At 55.3% G+C, this 19,835-nt stretch overlaps 1 protein-coding gene across 1 annotated transcript in view; it reads left to right on the top strand.

The window, feature by feature from the left end:
- EFCC1 (EF-hand and coiled-coil domain containing 1) overlaps positions 1-19,548 on the top strand; it is a gene marked incomplete at both ends in the record, with an annotated part of 32,088 nt that extends 12,540 nt beyond the window's left edge. Inside the window, 6 exons of the mRNA XM_082847362.1 lie at positions 10,638-10,795; positions 13,078-13,219; positions 14,335-14,476; positions 16,262-16,402; positions 18,538-18,607; positions 19,412-19,548. Coding sequence (XP_082703488.1) covers positions 10,638-10,795; positions 13,078-13,219; positions 14,335-14,476; positions 16,262-16,402; positions 18,538-18,607; positions 19,412-19,548 — 790 coding nt within the window. The remainder of the gene's footprint in view (positions 1-10,637; positions 10,796-13,077; positions 13,220-14,334; positions 14,477-16,261; positions 16,403-18,537; positions 18,608-19,411) is intronic.
- Between the last annotated feature and the right edge of the window lie 287 nt (positions 19,549-19,835).

The following is a 19,835-nucleotide window of genomic DNA, read 5'->3' as shown; positions in this document are numbered from 1 at the left end:
GCCAACCTAGGACCCCATTTTTACTTAATCACCTCTTTAAAGGCCCCGTCTCCAAATACAGTAATACAGTCACATCCTGAGATACCTGGGCTGAGGGCCTCCTTGCCATGACCGTGGCCCTGAGAGATGGGGCCCCCACTCTGGCCCCAGCTTCCTCCACTCTGCCCGCTGTGCACCCCTCCAGCCATGTTGACCTCTCTGCTCCTTGAACCCCAAACCCCTCCCTGGTCCACTTCAGGCACAGGGTTCCCCGACTGCTCCCAAGCAGCTTCTGACTAATTCGCATCCACCCAGCTCTCTTGGCTACATCCCATGACATCTTCAGAGGCCTGCTTCCCTGTCATCTTTCACAGCCTCTGGCCTTATTTTTGTTGTGACTTCACCGGGGTCCATGTCGCCCAGGGGAAGGGAGGCTCCAGGAGGTCAGGCCATTCTGGTAAGTACAGTGTCTCCAGCACATAGTTCATCTGTGGGATGAATTGCAGAGCCAGATTAGCAGCTCGGACTGTGGGGGGCCTGCTCAGACACCCCCTTGCACCCACCCCCCAGTAGAGGCGGTGCCCCGCATTCAGGTAGGGACCAGAAACGAGGAACAGTCAGAAAGGCTTCCCAGGCCCCGAGGCCTGTCTGCACACTCCCCTCTTCAGGATTTATTTTCGGCTCTTCCTCCAAGGCCCCCCCTCAAGCTCTTCTTCCTACTGTTGTTCTTTTGTTTTCACACACCCGTCTCTGTTTCCTGCGAGCCTTCACTCAGGAAACGCCACACGGCAAAGGCAGCCAGTGTGCGAGCCTCCAGGACCTCTGGCTGCCTGGCGACCCCACTCCTGGCCAGCCCTGGCCAGGCCCTGCATGTCCTGTCTGCCCTGCAGCTTCCCAAAGCTCGGGGGCTACTGGGTGTCAGAGGGTTGAATGCAGAGAGGGAAGCAAATGAGAGTAACGTCTTCTATCCATTTCAGAAAAGGCTGAATGCAGGGGTGTGATGGTCTCTGGCTGGGTCACCTTGCTGAGTTACTTGGTTCCAGCCCAAGTCGTTCAAGCACTAACCTACGGTTGCCTTGAGGCATTTTACATATGAATTAAACTCTTTAACCAGTTGACTCTGAGTAAAGGAGATGATCCTGGTTAATCTGGGTGAGCCCCATTTAATCACTTGCTAGACCTTAAAGCAAGGCTGAGGGCTTCCCTGAAACCAAGAGGTTCCGCCTGTGGACACAGTTTCTGCTGTGCCCAAGGGTCTAGGCCGCCTGTGCGCTCCCCTGCCTCTGGATTTCAGACTCGCTGAGCACAGAGGCCACTTCCTGGTTACAAAGCTCTTGAGACAGCACTGTAGCTATAGACGTGGATGTAGATGGGCATCCCCTACTGGCCCCACTTCTCTGGGTGAACCCTGACTCAACCAGGGGTTGAGGCAGGAGGGAACAGAGGCCAGCGTTTCTGTGCACTTGTGGTTATGATGCACTGCACTAACGACTTCACATACACAACCTCATTTAACCCCCAAGCAGTGCTGTGAAGTGTTTATCAGTGACAGTGCTTTAGGCTGCAAGTAACAGAAAACTCAACTCACAATGGATTAAACCACAGGGACATTGATAATCCTGCATGAGAAATCCAGGGGACAGCAGCTCAGTGATGTTTGCAAGGACCCAATTCTCCATCTTTCGACTCTTAGCCTGTCATCTTGGCCTATCAGCAAAGGCCCCTCATGGTCACAAGATAGCTGCCATGGCCCAGGCATCACTGCCACATCCAGAGACAGAAAAATAACTTCCTTCTTCAACTTCTCTGTTCCCAGAGACCCTCCTGGAAGACCTCCCCTCATCTCTCATTGGCCAGGATCACATCACATGCCTGTTCCTAAACCAATCCTTGGCAAAAGGAAGGCATAATCATGATCAGCTTAAACCAATCAGATCTCCTGTCTGGAAGCACTTGGCCACTCACTGCCTGACGGAATAATTGAGATTGTGCCAACAAGACAGATGGGGTGTGATTGTTTGGGTTGTTGTATTTGGTTCCTAGCAACCATAACAAATTACCACAAACGGAGGCACTCAAAACAACATCCACTTATGATCTCACATTCTGCAGGCCAGAAGTCCAGGCAGGCTTGCCCGGGTTCTCTGCCTAGGCTCCCACAAGGCTGAAATTAAGGTGCTGTTGACCTTGGGATGAGGGGAAGAATCTGTTTCCAAGCTCACCCAGGGGTTGACAGAATTCAGATCCTTGTGGTTGTAGGACTGAAATCCCCATCCCTTGCTGACTGTCAGCAGGGGTCGCTCTCTACATGCCATCTCCTGTGTCCCTGTTCATCCTCTAACCAGCAACGACCCAAGTCCTTCGCACACTTCACGTTTCCCTAACTTCCTCTTCTGCACCAGCCAAGAAAGTTCTCTGCTTTTAAAGGGACACGTGTGATGAGGAGACACAGCTTAAGGTCAGCTGTCCCATATAACATAACACCATCCCAGCAGTGATACCTCACCACATTCACAGGCTGCAGGAATTAGGGTGTGGGATCTTGGGGGGTCATTCCTAGAAATTCTGCTCCTGCACCGGCTGGGTCTGCCCTCCCTTGCTTTCTGCCCAAGCCTGGCCCTCCAAGCTGCCCATCGACTCTGTTAGCTCCTGGGTATCCTGCCCACCAATTCCTTTCCTGCTTCAATGATGGTTTCTGTTGTTACAACCGTGAACCACTGGCTTGGGTACAGCCTCGAACAACTCACTTCTCCTTTCTTTCCAATGAAGTGTCTGTCCTGCTGTGACAGCACCATGGCTACTGTGCGGGTGGGCAGAATTTCTAGGAATGACCCCGGCGATCCCACACCCTAATCCCTGCAGCCTGTGAATGTGAGAACAAGGTATCTCCAGGGGAGCAATATCTCCCCCAGAGACGTTCTGGAAATTTGTGGGGAGGGACTGTTTGTTTCAGTGACTAGGAAGACGGTGCTGCCAGCACTTGGGGGTGGATTCCAGGGATACAGGCCTCCAGGTGGGTCCTGTACAACCCACCAGGACTGCCTTGTACCCCCCATGACTTTCAAATGCCCTGCTGTGTGTTCGTTCTGCGAAAAACTTGCTTTCACTCCAATTATCTGAGCCTAGGTCCTAAGTCTGCTTTCCATACAAACACAGTTTTTTTGCACAGGTTTAATATGCAAAGAATTTTGCAAGAATGCAATGCAGTGTGAGTTGAGGGAAGGTTATACTTTGACTTGTTTGGAATTTTCCAAGGGTGGCTCATCATTGCATAACCACATCACAGGTGATAGCAACATTTGTGAAGGTTTACCAGCTGGTAAGGAGTTCCTGTGTCCACTGGCATTCATTACTCTGCGTCCCAGGGAGTCTGCATATCTGTCTATCTGTCTGTCCATCCGTCCCTCCACCATCTATCTGAGTATCTTTTCCTAGTCCTTATTTCAAAATGTCAACTATAGGGAAAGAGTGTCAACAACATTCCACTGAACATTACCTTACCTCTCTCAAATTCAAACTTAGCCATTATAGTTTTAAGCATCTGAAATATTCTTTATATCTGAGCATTTACTTATTGAAATGTATGTTATAAAATTCCTTTCTCCTTTAAATCACAAGGCATCACATTAATTTCTTCAAAGTGTATGTAAAGACAGGGTCTATTAGCTCATTTAGGGATAGCACAGGAATGTTATAAAAAGAGGGTGTCAGTATGTTAGCGGTGGGGTCCTCTGCTGTGCGGGGGATAGAACGAGTGGCTGAGGGACACGGCAAGAGCTTGGCTCCGACAGTGTCCACAGCTTATGACGTGCTGCTGTCCAAGCGTTTGCCAAATTTCAGACACTCTCCCAGGAGCTGTGTCACCTTTAACCATACCTGCAGAGCACCCGTATTGTTATCCTTTAGTTACTATTTTTCCTTAAATCATCTCACTCTTTTTACTTAATTTAAAAGGAAGTTTTATCGCTGTCATCAACATAAAACTAAAATGGTTCATTAATTGTCTTTAGTGCACATTATACTAAATACTTAACTGTTTAACACACACACACACACACACACACACACACACACACACACACACACACAACCTGTTCATCCGAATGCCACCTAAAATCCCCTTGAATACTAAACGGAGGCAGGAGCTCCCCGTGTTTAAAAGTACCGTTATTTCTTTTCATCTTCATGGGACCCTAGGGCCCATCAGTGTTTACTGGTGAATGAAGAGAGGATTGAGATGGAGGCCGGGGGGCAGGGGCAGTTGCGGAGCGTCACATCGGAAAGCCACGGTCCTGTGGGGTGGAACCCAGATTAGGCAGCTCCCGAGAACCCCCCTTTGCATCACAGAACCAAGGGAGGCTATGTCCGTCGGAGGCCCGGAGCTGGGCGTGAGCTGCCAGGGCTGGAAGGAGTAGAGGGGAACATCTGGCCCTTGTCAGATCGTGTTGGCCACCGGGCTCCAGCAGGAAGAAGGCGTCAGAGGGAGGCTCACTCGGGGCTCAGGGCGGCACGCAGAGGTGCACAGCTGGAGGGAACGCCCTGCTGGCACAAGGACGTGGTCTGTCCGGGCGTGAGGGGACCGTGGGCTACCATGGGCCCGCCTCTCCCCAGGAGGGCCTGCAGCTGAGAGGGAGGTGCTCCGCTGTGCCTGTGGGGTGACAGGTGTCTCTGCAGGTCCCCCAGCCCCTCTGTGCCCCCAGAGGAGAGTGGCCCGAGGTGGGCAGGGGGTGGACGTGGGGTCACAGGCCAGCGAGGGCCTCTGCCGGCCTTTGCAGTCCTGGTTGTCTCAGGTCCTGGGCTGACCGGGTGAATCTCTAACTCCCCTTAGCCACCCTCTCTTTTTAACAAAGAAAGAACAGCCTGAAAACAGGATCTAGCTAGAACTGGCTGTTTTGTTGTCTTTGTTTTTCTGGTTACCTTCTATTTATGGCAAGAGACAGTGGCTTTTTACTCTTGGTGATAATGTTTCCTATGAAAGGAAATCTGTATTAGTCAACAATAGGGCCAGTGACCCAAAATGCCTGCAGTTTGGGAAGGTCTTCCTCACCCTCTCACCTGGGGGGTCCACCCCTCTGTCAGCCCCCATCCATGGGACTTGGCAGTGATGGGGATGGGACTCGCCCCCGGTCTGTGGCTCCAAAGCTAGCGCTCTCCTGTCTTTCTGGAACAATCCAAGAACAGAGGGACAGGAGGAGCTGGAATCCCCCCCGGGGCGCTGGACTTGCCCTCGCCTGACCTGCCCTCCCGCTGGTCACCGTGAACTGCTGCCAGTGGTGTCATTCATCCGTTCCCGCATTCATCGTTCAACAAACCTTGACGGGCCACTCTGTCCTGTGCTGGCTGCCCTCCAGGAAACGCCGTCTGATGGGGGAAACACAGCACAACAGCCGCTGGAGACCGTGGGAGCTCAGGGCATCCAGGTAGGGAGGCAAGTTCTGAAAGGAAGCGACATTTGTGCCGGGGACCCGGCAGGTGGGTGGTTGAAGGACCAGCAGGGTTTTCCAGGCAGAACTAGCTCGGGATGGGTACACACTGCAGCTCGAGGGATCTGCGTGGTCTCAGCAAGTTTCCCCAGCTCTGGACGTCAGTTTTCTCATCTGTGAAATGGTAGGAATGAGAATAAGTTTTTCTTAGGGCTGCTGGGAGGAATAGATGACTTTTTTCATTAAAACACTCAGAGCGTACATACCATCTATAAAATAAATAGGTAAGCAACAAAGACCTACTGTAGAGCACAGGGAACTCTACTCAGTATCTTGTAATAACCTATGCAGGAAAAGAATCTGAAAAAGAATATGTGTGTGTGTGTGTGTGTGTGTGTGTGTATACATACACATACACACAAGTATAACTGAATCACTTTGCGGTACACTTGAAACTAATATAACGTAATTTAACTATACTTCAATTTTAAAAAATTAAATCTGTATATATAAGGGAAAAGAACACTCAGAGCAGCGTCTGGAACACAGTAAGGTGCTGGCCGTGGTCATCACGTGCAAGGACCTAGAGGGCAACGCGCCAGAGGGTCTGTGGGTCTGGCTCTGCCATGCGCAGGCGGCATCAGCAGCCATGAGCTGGAGGGCTGGGCCGGGTCAGACCGTGAAGGACCCTCGAGGTTGTGTTAAGGACACTGGCGTTCTTTCTCTTGGCCACAGAGAGCCACTGAAGCATTTCGCAGGGAAGATGGACGAGGTCAGAGCTGACCTCTGCTCCCTTTGGCAGCCAGAGTAGAGTGGGGACTGGAGTGCAGAAGTGGAGGTGGGCAGGGGGGCTTCTCTCCACCTGTGGGACCCTCTTGAACAAAATATATCCCTTCCTCCTCCGATCTTAGCTTCATCACTTGCGGAAACTAGCTTGGGGAGCGGCTGGAATATGGGGGGATCTGGACTTGTCCGATCGGCCATGGGATGACACAGAAGGCTTTGGAGCAGGGTCAGAGCTGTTTTCCAGAAAATGGCCGTGACAGCAAGTGCTGATGGCCTGGGGGTGGGTGGAAAGAGACACATACTTATCAGGTTACAGGGTCCTCTCTGTGACTTTGGGGCTGGAGCATTCAAAGAAGCTAGAGCTGCAAGTCAGGGAGGCGCCACAGGTGACCTCCACCTGCCCCCAGGTCACTGCATCTCCCCAGAGCCAACCCCAGGGATCTCGTTCTTATGGGAAACCCTCATTAAACCACTGGGCCCTGTGGTCCAGTCCCAGGGCCAAGAGCTGTCAGATTTCTAAGGCCGGACTATTGCAACAAAGCCTTTCACAAACTACTGCAGTGAGGGTTTGCAGTCGGTCAATCAAGAAATATTACACAGACGTGTCCTCTTAGTCTGAACCACTCTCAGGTGGCCTTGTGCAGGTCAAAAGCAGGAAGTCAGCAATTCCATCTGGGTCAGCCTAACACATGCTTCCACCACCTGTAGTATGAAGCTCAGTGGGGCCTGTGAAGCAGGGAGTGGGCCGTGGGCAGCTCCGCATCACCGTCCTGCCCCCAACACCTCTGTGACATGATCTTTTCATCCTCTGAGAAACAGCAAACTCAGAGCCCAGGGATGAGGGTTGCCCGGAATAACACACCAAGGCCCAGCCCAGAGCTGGGTGCCAGCTCAGGGCCAGCTCCCCCGTTCTCTGGTCTGCTCTGCGAGCCCGCTACCCTGGCCCTGCTGCCCCCGTCGGTCCCCAAACACCTGCCACCTCTCTTCTTCCGCCCAGGCCTCTTTCACGCTGCTCAACCCCAGGTCCTGCCTCCTTCAGGCCGCCCGCCCCGCCCTGCAGACCCAGCGCCCTCCTTGTCTGGGGGAGGTCCAGCCCTGTGTCCAGCGGGCACGGCCCTGAAGAATGAGGGCTGTCTCTGCTCTCCCTGCCTGATGGTCCCGTGTCTCCACCCAGAGGACCACTGAGGGCAGGGACTGCGCCCCTCTCCCCGCCCACCCCCGCCTGCACGGACCCAGGCACTGTAGGTGCCACAGAATAGCATATATACTGCAACCCTCCGCCCAGCACCGTTGCTGCGGCCCCCCCCGGACTAGGCCCTGCGTATGACCTCCAGGTGGCCAAACCCAACGGACACTGTTTGAGTGGCCAAGTGGGTGACGGCGCTTTACACGGGGACGGGAGGAGCAGGAGAGGCAGACGGAGTAAGACAAGGAGGCGGTGGAGATGCCTGTGGGACATCCAGGTGGAGACGCCAAGGCAGCAGCTGTGCTGAAGAGCTCACTGGGAAACCCGATCTGAGAAGCCAGAGCTAGAGGCAGATTTGGAAGCCACTGGTGCTTGAAGCCACAGCACGGCTGAGACCTTACAGAGGGAGCGCATACGAAGAAGGGAAGAGGTCCTCGGGTGGTGCCCGAGGGCCGCGGGGGTTAGGGGCCAGGATGAAGAGGAGGAAGTAGCAGAGCAGACAAGAAAGGGTGCAGGGGAGCTTGAGCGTCTCCCGGAAGCCAAGGGAAGGAGGCATCCAGTGAGGGAGCGATGTGGGGTCAGCCCTGCCTCTGCAGGCCCGGCAGTGTGGCGGTGCCGGGTGACAAGATGTGAGCAGAGCAGGCAGAGAAGCGGGGGGAGGAGCCACGTGGTGGGAGGGTTGTTGCGTTTGTTTCAAGGTGGAGATATTACAGCTCATCTGTGTGACACGCGAACGATCCTGCAGATCGACCCAGCAGAGAGAGGGGCAGCGATACAGGCCGTTAGAGACCAGTTGCTGGACGAGAGTAACAGCCCACTCTGTTTCTCTGCAGCCCCGTTGCACTTGGAAAATTCCAGAGTGTGTCCTCATCCGTCCCACGCTCTGAACTCTGTCCTCGCTGGCTTCCTCTTCCCCACTTTGCTGCATGTGACCTGTGGTCACCTAACGAGGACAGCAGCTGGGCTGGGCCATTCCAAGCTTGCCTTGCAAGCTTCCGCTGCAACCTGGTGGGGCCACTGAGGCGTGGGCCTGGAGACAGGGGCCTGAGCGTAAACCCAGCTCCTCCGCTTCCGAGCTGTGCGGCTTGAGCCAGTTACTCTGGCAAAACGGGGGGGATGATGGTACCTACCTTGTGGGGTTGTTGTGAGGAAATGTTCAAAGCCCTAGAACAGTGCCTGGCGCCGAGCGAGCATGCTGAAAGATCTACTGTTGTGTTGACGCAGGAAGTTGCTCCTGGACGCGGCTTCTGAGACTCCAGTGGCTGAGGGGATGCAGGGAGGGGAGGCCCAGCCTCTGCTAGGAAACTTTGAATAAGGGCTGTCCCCCCATCTCATTTTGCTTGTTGAAGTCCTTAAATAATTTAGGGAAAAAGTTAATTCCTCACAGTGGGAAGACTTAGACATTGCCTAGTCTGACTCTATTCAAAATTCCACCCATTAAAGTCCCTTATCTGCTTACATACGTCCTCTGCCAGGAAGCTCACAACCTCCCAACGCAGCCCATTCCATTCTTGGTCAGCAGTCCTTGTGAGAAAGTTTTTCCTCAAAGGGAGCTGAAACTGCCTTCTTTTGACTCTCTCTCGTCTTTGCTCCCCCCCACCCCTTCATCCTGGTCAAGCACTGCCCTCTGGGGCCACATAAAGGCTACTTGCCTCCTGCCCTGAGTCTTGGAGACAGGGACCCTATACCCCTGTGTCTTCTCTTCTTTTGGCTGTGGTCTGAGCCTCTGGAATTGAGAGGGACTGTCACCTGCCCAAGTAGACCTCAAATGATATGACCTAAGCTCTAATCACACGGTTTCTCTTTGAACCAAGAATCCCCATCCAGGGGGTCTCACACTGATTACTGCCAAGCACCTTCCCATTCTCGGCTTGCACTGGGGGAGTCTGAAAGCAGGACTTTATCAGTCAGAGTTACTGGCTCATAAAACACAAAAGGTTAGGGCTTCCCTGGTGGTGCAGTGGTTGAGAGTCCGCCTGCCGATGCAGGGGACACGGGTTCGTGCCCCGGTCTGGGAAGATCCCACATGCCGCGGAGCGGCTGGGCCCGTGAGCCATGGCCGCTGAGCCTGCGCGTCCGGAGCCTGTGCTCCGCAACGGGAGAGGCCATAACAGTGAGAGGCCTGCGTACCGCAAAACAAAAAACAAAAAACACAGAAGGTTAGGCTTAGCTCTAGCTTCAGGCAGAGCCTGATCCAGCAACTCTAATGATGTTACCAAGGATCCGTTCTGTTGCCGTCATTGTTAGGCTCTATCCGTAGCCCCCAGCATCTCCAGGTGGCCCCCTAAGAGTCACAGGTGCCTGTCACATCTCCCCATGGCACACCTGCTCGGTTGGGGAGAGGCTGCCTCTGTTTCGGGGAAATTCCCCAAGCCTACAGCTCCTTGCATCTCATTGGCTATACCTGTGCAGCCCTTAGCCAATCATGGTGGCTGGGGGTGGGATTACGCTGATTTGTGTACTACGCCCTCCTCTGTGCAGGTGAGCAGCCTGTGGCTGGGGGTGGGGACAATCGGGGAGCTGTCACCCCTGGGGAAGGGGTGCTGGATGGCCCCAAGTGGCGGATGGCTCACCCTGGGCCTCATGTACAACCTTGCAGACCCCCACTTGTTTGGCTCAGCAGGTGGTCCTCTGGGTGGTGAGTTCACCTGACCAACCCTGTGCGCCCACGCCTGTTCAGGCTCTCTGTACTGCCTTCTCCCCGTGTCCCAGTTACTCCGGGACAGCTGCTGTGTTTACCCCGGCACGTGGCCAGAGGAGCTCCTGGGCAAGCTAATGGCTTCCGGGTCCCTGCCCTCTCACAGAGGCCCGACCGCAAGAACCCAATCAGAGCCGGGAGGACCTCAGAGGCATCGGCTCCAGTGATCCACCTGAAAAATGGAGCCCAAGTCCCACTGCCAGTTCCTGTTGGCAGCGCTGGGGTCGGAATCAAGGACCCCTGCCCAGCCCTCCCGGATGCAGACGCTCCTCAGAAGATTTTGCCTTTAGTCCCATTGGCTAAAATTCAGTTACAAGCCTACGTCTTAGCTACAAGGGAGGCTGGGTGAATATCCACCGTGGAAGGCTGACTCGGCCATACTGGCCACTGGGTAGGGAGCCAATGGGGTCAGCCACAGAGCCCACACAGGGGCTTCTGCAGGCATATCACAGCTTAGCTGTGCAGAGCAGGGAGTGTGGAAGGGCGGGCCCATACCCCACGCTCTCCCGCAGGAAACTGGCTGAGCCCCCTCCCTCCCAACACCCATGTCTTCCCACACCCACAGGTCGGAGGACAGCCACCTCCCAACTTCACCACGAGCCAGCCCAGAGCCACAAGCCAAGAGTGGTGAACCTGAGGATGGTGGGACCAGAGGCCCAGACCTCCCTCCAGAGGGAGCCTGGGGCTCCGACAGAAGCTCAGGGAGCAGACCCCTGCACGAAGGTTTGTCCCGCACACCCAGGCTTGCTGCCAGCTCACGACTGACCAGGCTGTGCCCCAGCCCTGCTCCCAGGGTCCTGTCTGAGCTGATGCTGCAATCTGGCCTCCAGACAGAACCCCATCCCCTACCTGCTGAGGCTGGGCGTCCGCAGCCCCCAGCCCCCAGCCCCCCCTACACCCGGGCCTGAGAGCAGACACCCAGTGGGGGAGGGTGGGATCCAGGGAGGCAGGATCTGGCTCAGCATGGGAGAATATGTCTCTTGTCAATCCCGTGTAGGGGTGGGTCGGGCCAGGGAGCTGGGGTGGAGTAATCGCCCCATCCTAAGAGGTGTGTAAGTAGGGCTGGACGGTCACCCCTCAAGAAGAGCGCAAAGAGGCCCATCATCTTAATGAACCTGGGTCTGGCGGCTGTGGAGCATCAGGAGGAAAGGAGAGAAAAGCTGTCTGAGCCAGTAGGGCTCTTGCAGCTCAGCTGCAGGCAGGAGTGGACGGGCTGCTGGGTGCCATCCCTCCCACCCGACGTCAGAGCCCCTACTGCCCCTGCCTCGGGCACCGGGACGACTGTGACGATAATGACACCACACACACACACACACACACACACACACACACACACACACACACACACCCCATCATCATCATCAGGAAATTCCCACAACGAAAAACAAATGATCAATATTAGAAACACACATAATCAAAAAGTCATGGACCAGTCACCTCAACCCTGTTCTCTTGGGTCTGGGACACCTTATTGAGACAAAACAGAACGGCCCTGAGCCCACGCAGCTGGGTGTCCAAAATCAGGACACCTGAGCCAGTGGTTCCCAAACTTGCCAGCCGGCCAGGATCACCCAGGAGCCTCATGAAATGCAGGTGCCCAGGGACTTCCCTGGTGGCGCAGTGGTTAAGAATCCGCCTGCCAATGCAGGGGACACGGGTTCGAGCCCTAGTCCGGGAAGATCCCACATGCCGCGGAGCAACTAAGGCCGTGTGTCACAACTACTGAGCCTTTGCTCTAGAGCCCGTGTGCCACAACTACTGAAGCTCGTGCGCCTAGAGCCCGTGCTCCACAACAAGAGAAGCCACCGCAATGAGAAGCCCGTGTACCGCGACGAAGAGTAGCCCCCGCTCGCTGCAACTAAAGAAAGCCCACGTGCAGCAATGAAGACCCAATGCAGCCAAAAATTAAAAATAAATAAATAAATTTGTTTAAAAAAAAGAAAGAAAGAAATACAGGCGTCGAGGCCCACCCCCAAGCTGCTGAGCGTGATGCTCTGGGGGCGGGAAGGTGGAGGATTCCACGGCCGTGCCAGTCAGGACATTGTCCGGGAGTGTCAGGCCATTCGGCCTGAACCGGCTCTAGTTAAAGGGAACTTGCTGCTTCACAGAATTCACTTAAAGGCCCAAGAGTGTCAGCAGACCCCATCCCTCCCGGCCTCACCTGCCGTCCTGTGCATGGGCTCCCCTCACACTGACAAGGCGGCCCCCAGCAGCTCAGACCCACGCCCTCCAGACCCCAGGCTGGAGGAACAGCGGTGTCACCCTTCTCTGGAAGTTTGAGTCAAGTTTTGGCCCGACTCTCCCTGGCTACGCTGGATCCCTGGCCCTGCCTGCACCAGTCATGTGGCTGGGTGGTCTGCGCTCTGACCGGCCAGGCTGGACTCACATGTCCCCCAAGCCAGGGTGGAGTGGAGGTGCCCCCAGAGACGGGGCCTGACGCGGGGCAGCCGGACCCCAGGCGGGCATGACACAGCCCGGGGTTTCTGACGCTCATTCCGGCTGGAGCGCACCAGGAGGCATGGCCGCGTCGGGGATCACATCGAGTCACACGTGTGACACCCCTCCCTGCACATCCCTGGGCGTTGGAGGCATGCGGTCCCTCAGCGGTGAAGATCGGTTCACTGGGTGCCCGTGCCCTGCAGAGCCCCGGCCCAGGCCGAGAGAGGGTCTTGGCCCCCTTGGCTGGGATCACCATGTCCTCAGTGGGAAATAACACGCCCATTGAGGGCACAGATGGGCCCCGGCTTCTCAGCAGAGAAGAGAGGAAGGCTCCTCGCTCCCAGTGTCCCCGTTTGAAACCCAGGGAGGGGGTCCCGGGCCAGGCACACGGGAGGGGGCCGCACGGCACAGCCCAAGGGGGTGGGAAAGCCACTATCTGGCGGAGGCGGTGAGGGACCGGCAGGGGAGATGGCACCAGGGCCTCTCTCCCCTCCCCCCTGCACCCCCCCGGAGAGCTGCCTGCTTCCCCTCCCTCTGTCCCTTATCTGCAGCCCGTGCTTCTCCAGCGGTGGACGAGCAGCTGTTCCGCTCGGTCGAGGGCCAGGCCGCCTCTGACGAGGAGGACGACAGTGAGAAGTGGCAGCAGGAGCTGGGGCCACCGGCTGAGGTCAAGGCTCTGCTGGCCGGCCTCTCCAGCTGCGGGCGTGGGTGCGTGTGCCGGTGAGGACACCCAGGACCGGGCACCAGGGCGCCGGGCTCTCACAGTCGTCCTGGAAGCACAGGGCGGCCCCTCCGTGCAGTGACAGACCCTGAACGTGGGAGGCTGGCCCCCCCGACTCACATCCAGGCTGGGTCACCTCCATGCCCTCTGACGCTCTGTCCCGTCATCTGTTGGGGGAGGGGAGAAGACGGCGCCCGGCATGCGTGAGGGTGAAATGAGATGAGCCAAGGCACAGTTCCTGGTGGTTTAATCCCCACTGACTCTCACTCCCTTGGCCGCGGTCCCAGGACCTGCCCCGAAGCTCTAGTGGGACCCTCAACACATCAGTCCCTTTCCTAACTCACTGCTCCCGACACCTGGGGCGCCTCAGCCAAGTCGCCCTACTTCTGAGCCTCAGTCTTCCTGTCTCTCAGATGGGACAGTAACACCTGTCTGACAGAGGTTTTGTGAGGATTCTCCATCGAGGATGTAAAATGCCCCACGGGTACCCGATCCCAGCAGGTACTCCACTGGGGGCGGCCTTGACTTTTTAAATGATATTGTAAGGTTCCGTTGATTTTCCAGGGTCATTGTTATCACCAACCCTTTAAGTCAACAAACATATACTAAGCACCTACTCTGTGCCAAACAAATTTGGGGGCATCAGGAAAACAGCATTAACCAAGACAGGCCCCCTGCCCTGGAGCCTCTGTTCCAGTGAGTGGTGACAGGTGTGAGGGAGAGGCGGGGCAGGGGAGGGCCTCTGAGCAGGTGCTGTTTGAGCAGAGCCCTGAAGGAAATGAGGGAAAAGCATTCCAGGCAGAGGGAACAGCAAGGGCAAAGGCCCAGAGGCATGCAGGAGGGGCCATAAGGAGCCTGCGGTGGCTGGAGTAGAATGAGTGAAGGTGGGTAGGAGGGAGGTCGGGAGGTCACGGGGCAGAGGGGGCGAGGCCTCTGGCTTTTGCTCTGATGAGATAAGGGGCCGCGGGGGTGGGTGAGCAGGGGGTGCCATAGCCCCGCTCAGCTTTCAGGGGAGACAGACTTGGTAATAACACCCCCTGCCCAGGCTGGAGCAGACTTTGGAAAGCAGCTCCCGCAGTGCTGGCACTCTCCTCCGCTGCAGGTGTGATGACCAGACGGCCAAGAAGCTCGTGACCTACTTCACCCACTTTGGCAGTGCTGACCATGCCCGTGCCCTGGGGGAGCTGGAGCAGCTGGGGACCCAGGGCTGCAGTGGGAAGACCCTGGGGACACCAGGGGAGGAGGTCAGCTGAGTCCCACAGGCTGAGAGCTGGAGCAATGCTAGAGTCTCTCGCAGGCGGAACTGAGGGACCTCAGCCAAGTGCTGTGCCCCATTTCCAGAGGCACAAACCGAGACTCAGAGAGAAGATGATTTAGGTCTAATGAAGAATATTCTGGTTGCAAGCTAAAGGATACATCTCAGATCAGCTCGAGTGAAAAACAGGAAGTTATTAGAATACGGAGCTGGGAGAACAGTTTCAAAAGAACAGCTAAGATGAGCTTCAGGCACTTCAGCTTCCTAAGATGGATGCAGGGACTCAGACAGCCTCCACCTATCTGCTCTGTATTTTTCTGGGTGCTGACCTCACTTTCCCCTACTTCAGAGGGGCCTGCTCCATGTGGCGGGGGAAGGGAAGGTAGGACCACAGGCAGCTCTAGGCTCCCGTCAGCCCACTGAAGAAACCCCGGGCGAACAATAATAGCCCAGTACATTAAACCTCAGGGAAGAGCTCCAATGGTCCAGGCTCAGTCATGCGTCCATGCCAGGGCTAACCCACGTGGTAGGCGGGCAGGGTCCCATGATTGGCAGCTCCATCAAAGTCAGATGAAATGGACGAGGGACACTTCCCTCAAGGAAAGTTAGTGAGTTTGTTGTGGAGGAGAAGGGTGGCGCCGGGCAACACCAAGAGAGGTGTCTCCATCTCAACAAGACCACTTAGCATGTTTTTTCTCGTCTGTCTACACCATGGCAACTTCCCTGTTCCATAGTAATCAAGCATGGAAAGCTATGGGAAGTTATTATTTCCCTAAGCCCTCTAGCACAATGCACTTTTGCAAACTGATTTTGATAAAAGAGTTTTATATTTATATGCCTGAAATTCTAAATCCATACTGTTTTGTTTTCTTTTGTTTTTTAAACATATCTGTGATCTGATACAGTTCCAAAGGGCATAGCGACCACTCCTTTCTAATTAAATCTCAAACAGGCGTCTGGGGAGCTCGGTTACTGACTATGTTCCCAGGCCTCCTCTCTCCTGCCCGAAGCTGAGCGTCCAATGGCACCATGCCTTCAGCTGCTTCTCTTTCCCTCCATCGGTGCTAAGAGAGGGGGCTGCCTCACTCCTGCCATCCCTGCTTTGGAAGGCAGGTGGCCATGCAACATTTTGTGACCTCCCACCATCCACCCTCTGGTATTTTGATGGGATCAACAGCGTCAGTGCGCCCTGGCCAGGGGTGGGCCAGTGACTGTGGCTGGGCCAGTGGGGCCCCTCTCCTGGGGCTCTCTGTCCCGAGTGAGGGGGGGCGGGGGGAATGGCTGGAGAGTGTTCTCAGCTGCAGCACCCAGACAAGAGGCTCGAGATGTTTCTGCTGCCTCCTCCTGAGGTTCTCCAGCTTCCAGTCCCTTCTGGGAACAAGGCACTAGCCTGCCAGTGAATTCCCTTTCTGTTCAAACTAGCCAGATCGGTTTGTTGCTTGCAGCCAAAAAACTTTAAAAAGTAAAAGCAGATGGATAGAGAAGAGAAGGGAGGATGGAGTCCTTCCACCAGAAAAGGAAGGATGTGTATTCTTACATCAGCCTGACTCACTGTGTGGCCTCAGGCCCGGCATTCAGCTTCTCTGGGCCTCGCTGCCATCCCTGGGGAGACAGTGGGGCTTCTATGTGCCCAGCCACCTGGCAGGCTTGGGGGGCCAGATGAGACGACCTCTGTGAAAGGGTCAAGGCAGGCCATGGGCCCCGCCTGGGGACGGTGCTGTGAGTACGGGGCAGAGGGCAGCAGGGCGGGCGCTGAGCCGGTTGGTCCCCACAGGCAGAGCTGCAGCAGAAGGTGGACGAGAATGAGCACCTGAGGCTGGAGCTGCAGATGGTGGAGACAGAGAGGGTGCGGCTGTCCCTGCTGGAGGAGAAGCTGGAGGACGTGCTGCGGCTCCTGCAGAGGCTCCGGGACCTGGTAGGCTCACGGGAGCTGGCACAGCCAGGGCAGGGGAGGAGCTTGGGGTGCGGGGCTGGGGAGCCCAGCCTGTGTCGGGGACTGCCTCTGAGCTTTCCCTACGTAGGCAGGTGTCATCTCTACTTCCAGATGTAGAAAGAGCTCAGGGAAGCGAATCCAAAAAAGGGGAGGCTCTCTAATTCATTTTATGAAGCTAATATAACTTTGATCTCAAAACCAGAGGACAATGAATATAATAAGAAAGGAAAATGATAAGCTAATGTCATATTCAAATATAGATGCAAAAATATTAAATGGCATATTAGTAAACCAAATCTGGCAGTGTTTAAAGAAATGCAATATGACTAAATTGGATTTATCCCAGGAATTCAGGATGATTCAAGGTCAAACATCTATTAACACAGTACAGCACACTGCAGATTAAAAGGAGAAAAACCACGTGTTCATCTCAATAGATGAACAGTCAGTAACAGCTCCTCTTATTGCAAAACCTCTTGGCAAGGTAAGAACAGGAGGGATCGTCCTTAATCAGATTAGGAGTCTCGGCCAACTACCTCTCACAAACCTCACGCTTATTAGTGAAATGTTAGAAGGAATCCTTCTAAAAATCAGAATCAAGACAAGCATGCCTGTCATCCCTGCTTGTGCCACGTAGAGGTTCCAGCCAATGCAGTAGCACAAGAAAAAGAAAGGATGTGGGCTTCCCTGGGGGCGCAGGGGTTAAGAATCCGCCTGCCGATGCAGGGGCCACGGGTTCGAGGCCTAGTCTGGGAAGATCCCACATGCCGCGGAGCAACTAAGCCCGTGCGCCACAACTACTGAGACTGCAAGCCACAACTACTAAGCCCACATGCTGCAATTACTGAAGCCCATGCACCTAGAGCCCGCTCACCACAACTAGAGAAAGCCCGCACAAAGCGACGAAGACCCGACGCAGCCATAAATATAAATAAATAAATAAAAAGAATAAGAAAGGATGTAAGGACTAGAAAGGAAGAAACAAAGTGATTAGTAATTATGTATCACATTTATCCACATAGAATACCGAAGAGAATCCAAAGGCAAATTATTGTTATTCTTTGGCAAGGTGCCCAATTTTAAAAAAATCATAAGACAGAGATCAATATTTCTAAATAGCATCAGCAAACCATTTAAAAATTTTTCTTAAGAGACACTAACTTAGCCAGGATTGCACAGCCACTATGAGCTGGAAGTAGGATGTGAACACAGGTCTTCAGGGTTTGAAGTGGGCTCTGCCTGCGCTTCAGGCTGCCCAGGATGTAGGGCTACCGAGGCCCAGCCTGATGTGACACAGCCTGGGAGAGTGGCAAGTGGCAGCCCCGCACCTGTGGGCTGTGAGGGTAGTGGTTCCCAGCACAGCTCTGGGCCATGAAGCCTGCGGGCAAATGCTGGTTCTTCCATCTCCCAGCTGGGTGGCTTTGGGCAGATTTCTCACTTTCTCAGCACTGCTTTTTTAAAAAATTTTTTTTAATTAATTAATTTATTTTTGGCTGTGTTGGGTCTTTGTTGCTGTGCGCGGGCTTTCTCTAGTTGCGGTGACCAGGGGCTACTCTTTGTTGTGGTACACGGGCTTCTCATTGCGGTGGCTTCTTTAGTTGTGGAGCATGGGCTCTAGGCATGCAGGCTCAGTAGTTGTGGCTTGCGGGCTCTACAGCGCAGGCTCAGTAGTTGTTGCACACGGGCTTAGTTGCTCCGCGGCATGTGGGATCTTCACGGACCAGAGCTCGAACCCGTGTCCCCTGCATTGGCAGGTGGATTCTTAGCCACTTCGCCACCAGGGAAGTCCCCCAAATTGCTTTTTTCACTGCTTAAAATGAGAATAAAATAAGCTCTTTCAAGGATTAAAGGAGCTGACGCATCAAGAGGCTCTCTGTTCACAGTCGTTTCCCAAGTGCCTACTTGGGCCCAAGGACAGTTATCTGTAAGCACGTGATCTCTGAAGAAATGGGTCCTGCATGCTGCTCCATCACCCACCTAGAGTCTGGGCAGTGTGGCCACCCTAGGGGTGGGGGCCAGGGAGGGACCATGGGCAGGGGGACACTATCTGACACAGGGAACCACACAGAAGCTCGAAAGGGCCACCAAGTGCCACCCGCCCTCCATTTCTTTTTAAGAACATATCGAAAAGAGCCCTGGGGAAGATCTTGCTGAGCACACTGGACGCTTGCAGGGACCCTGCACATGGTAGGTGAGCCCCCGACCCCATCTTCCAGAGCCTGGCTGCAGCTGCAGGGCATCCTGACCTAGCACCTCTGTCCTAAGTGTCTGGGCTGCAAAATGCCACCTCATTCCTGCCCTGCCCACCTGCGAAGGGTACATTCAGGAACAGGCTTCGGGAAGCTGGAGGTGCTATTTGACAAGAGCAGGGAGCACACACCCCAGGGAAAAGGCCAAACAGAAGCCAGTGTGGCCAGACCCCAAGGGAGCCAGGCAGTTCCCTGTGGGCAGTTTAGACTCACCCACAGTCCTGGGCTTACTGCGGAGGAAGGGCTGTTATCATACCCATTCCACAGATGGGAAGACGGAGGCACAGAGAGGCCAAGGGCCAGCCGTGCCAAAACCTCAGGTCTCTCCCTTAAGTACTAGGCCACGAGGCCCCGTTGTTTAGACAACGTTCAGGGCAGCAGAATTTCATCAGTGCCAGCTTGTGCCCAGGGAAATCAGGAGGAGCAAGGCCGGCTCCTGCCTGACAGGGCCTCACAGGCTGGCGGGGAGACAGACGGCTGATGAGCATTTGCTCGCTGGCCTCACTGGGCACTGCTGGGCAGGGCTCAGGTATGTCCAGTGCCCTGAATGGTCCCTGGCACCAAGAAGGAGGTCAGAAACTGTGCATTAGAAGGTCCCTTCCCCAGGGTCCTCAGTGGGAGAGAAGCAAGAGGTGGGGGACAGCTGAACAGGGCTGGGGAGGGCCCAGGGAGGCGGGGGAGCAGCTCTGTGGGCCAGAATGAGCAGACTGACCCGCTCCTGCTGCCCACTCTTCCTTTTCAGAGGGGACGTCTGGCCCCTCAGCCATGCTGGATGCCCTACACCGAGCTCTGGCTGGCTGTGAGCTCCTGCGTAGAGAGCCCTTGGCACCAGCCTCTGCAGCTCCAGCACTCAGCAACTCCCTCCTCATCTCCTGCTGAGGTTGCTAGCCCAGTCTGTGGGCCCCCTGGGCAGCCTGGCCACCATCAGACCAGCCTCGAGGAACAGCCTGGCCACATCCTCGGAACCCTGGAGGTGCAGGCTCCTTCTGAGACTGGCCCCAGTTCAGAGCCCGGCAGCCATCCCTTCCTTGGGTTCCTCCCAGATTCCCTAGCAGCCCCTGCATTCCTGCTGCCAGGGTCCACACTGCCCTAAGGTTGCTGGATCAGCCTGTACCTGCTGCAGTCTCCCCTGCCCTTGGAGTGGAGCTGTACACTCTTCTGCCCAG

Source organism: Leucopleurus acutus, assembly GCF_964270905.1.
Source record: "Leucopleurus acutus genome assembly, chromosome: 10".
Classification (NCBI taxonomy): domain Eukaryota; kingdom Metazoa; phylum Chordata; class Mammalia; order Artiodactyla; family Delphinidae; genus Leucopleurus; species Leucopleurus acutus.
This window is presented reverse-complemented; position numbering and strand designations above follow the sequence as displayed.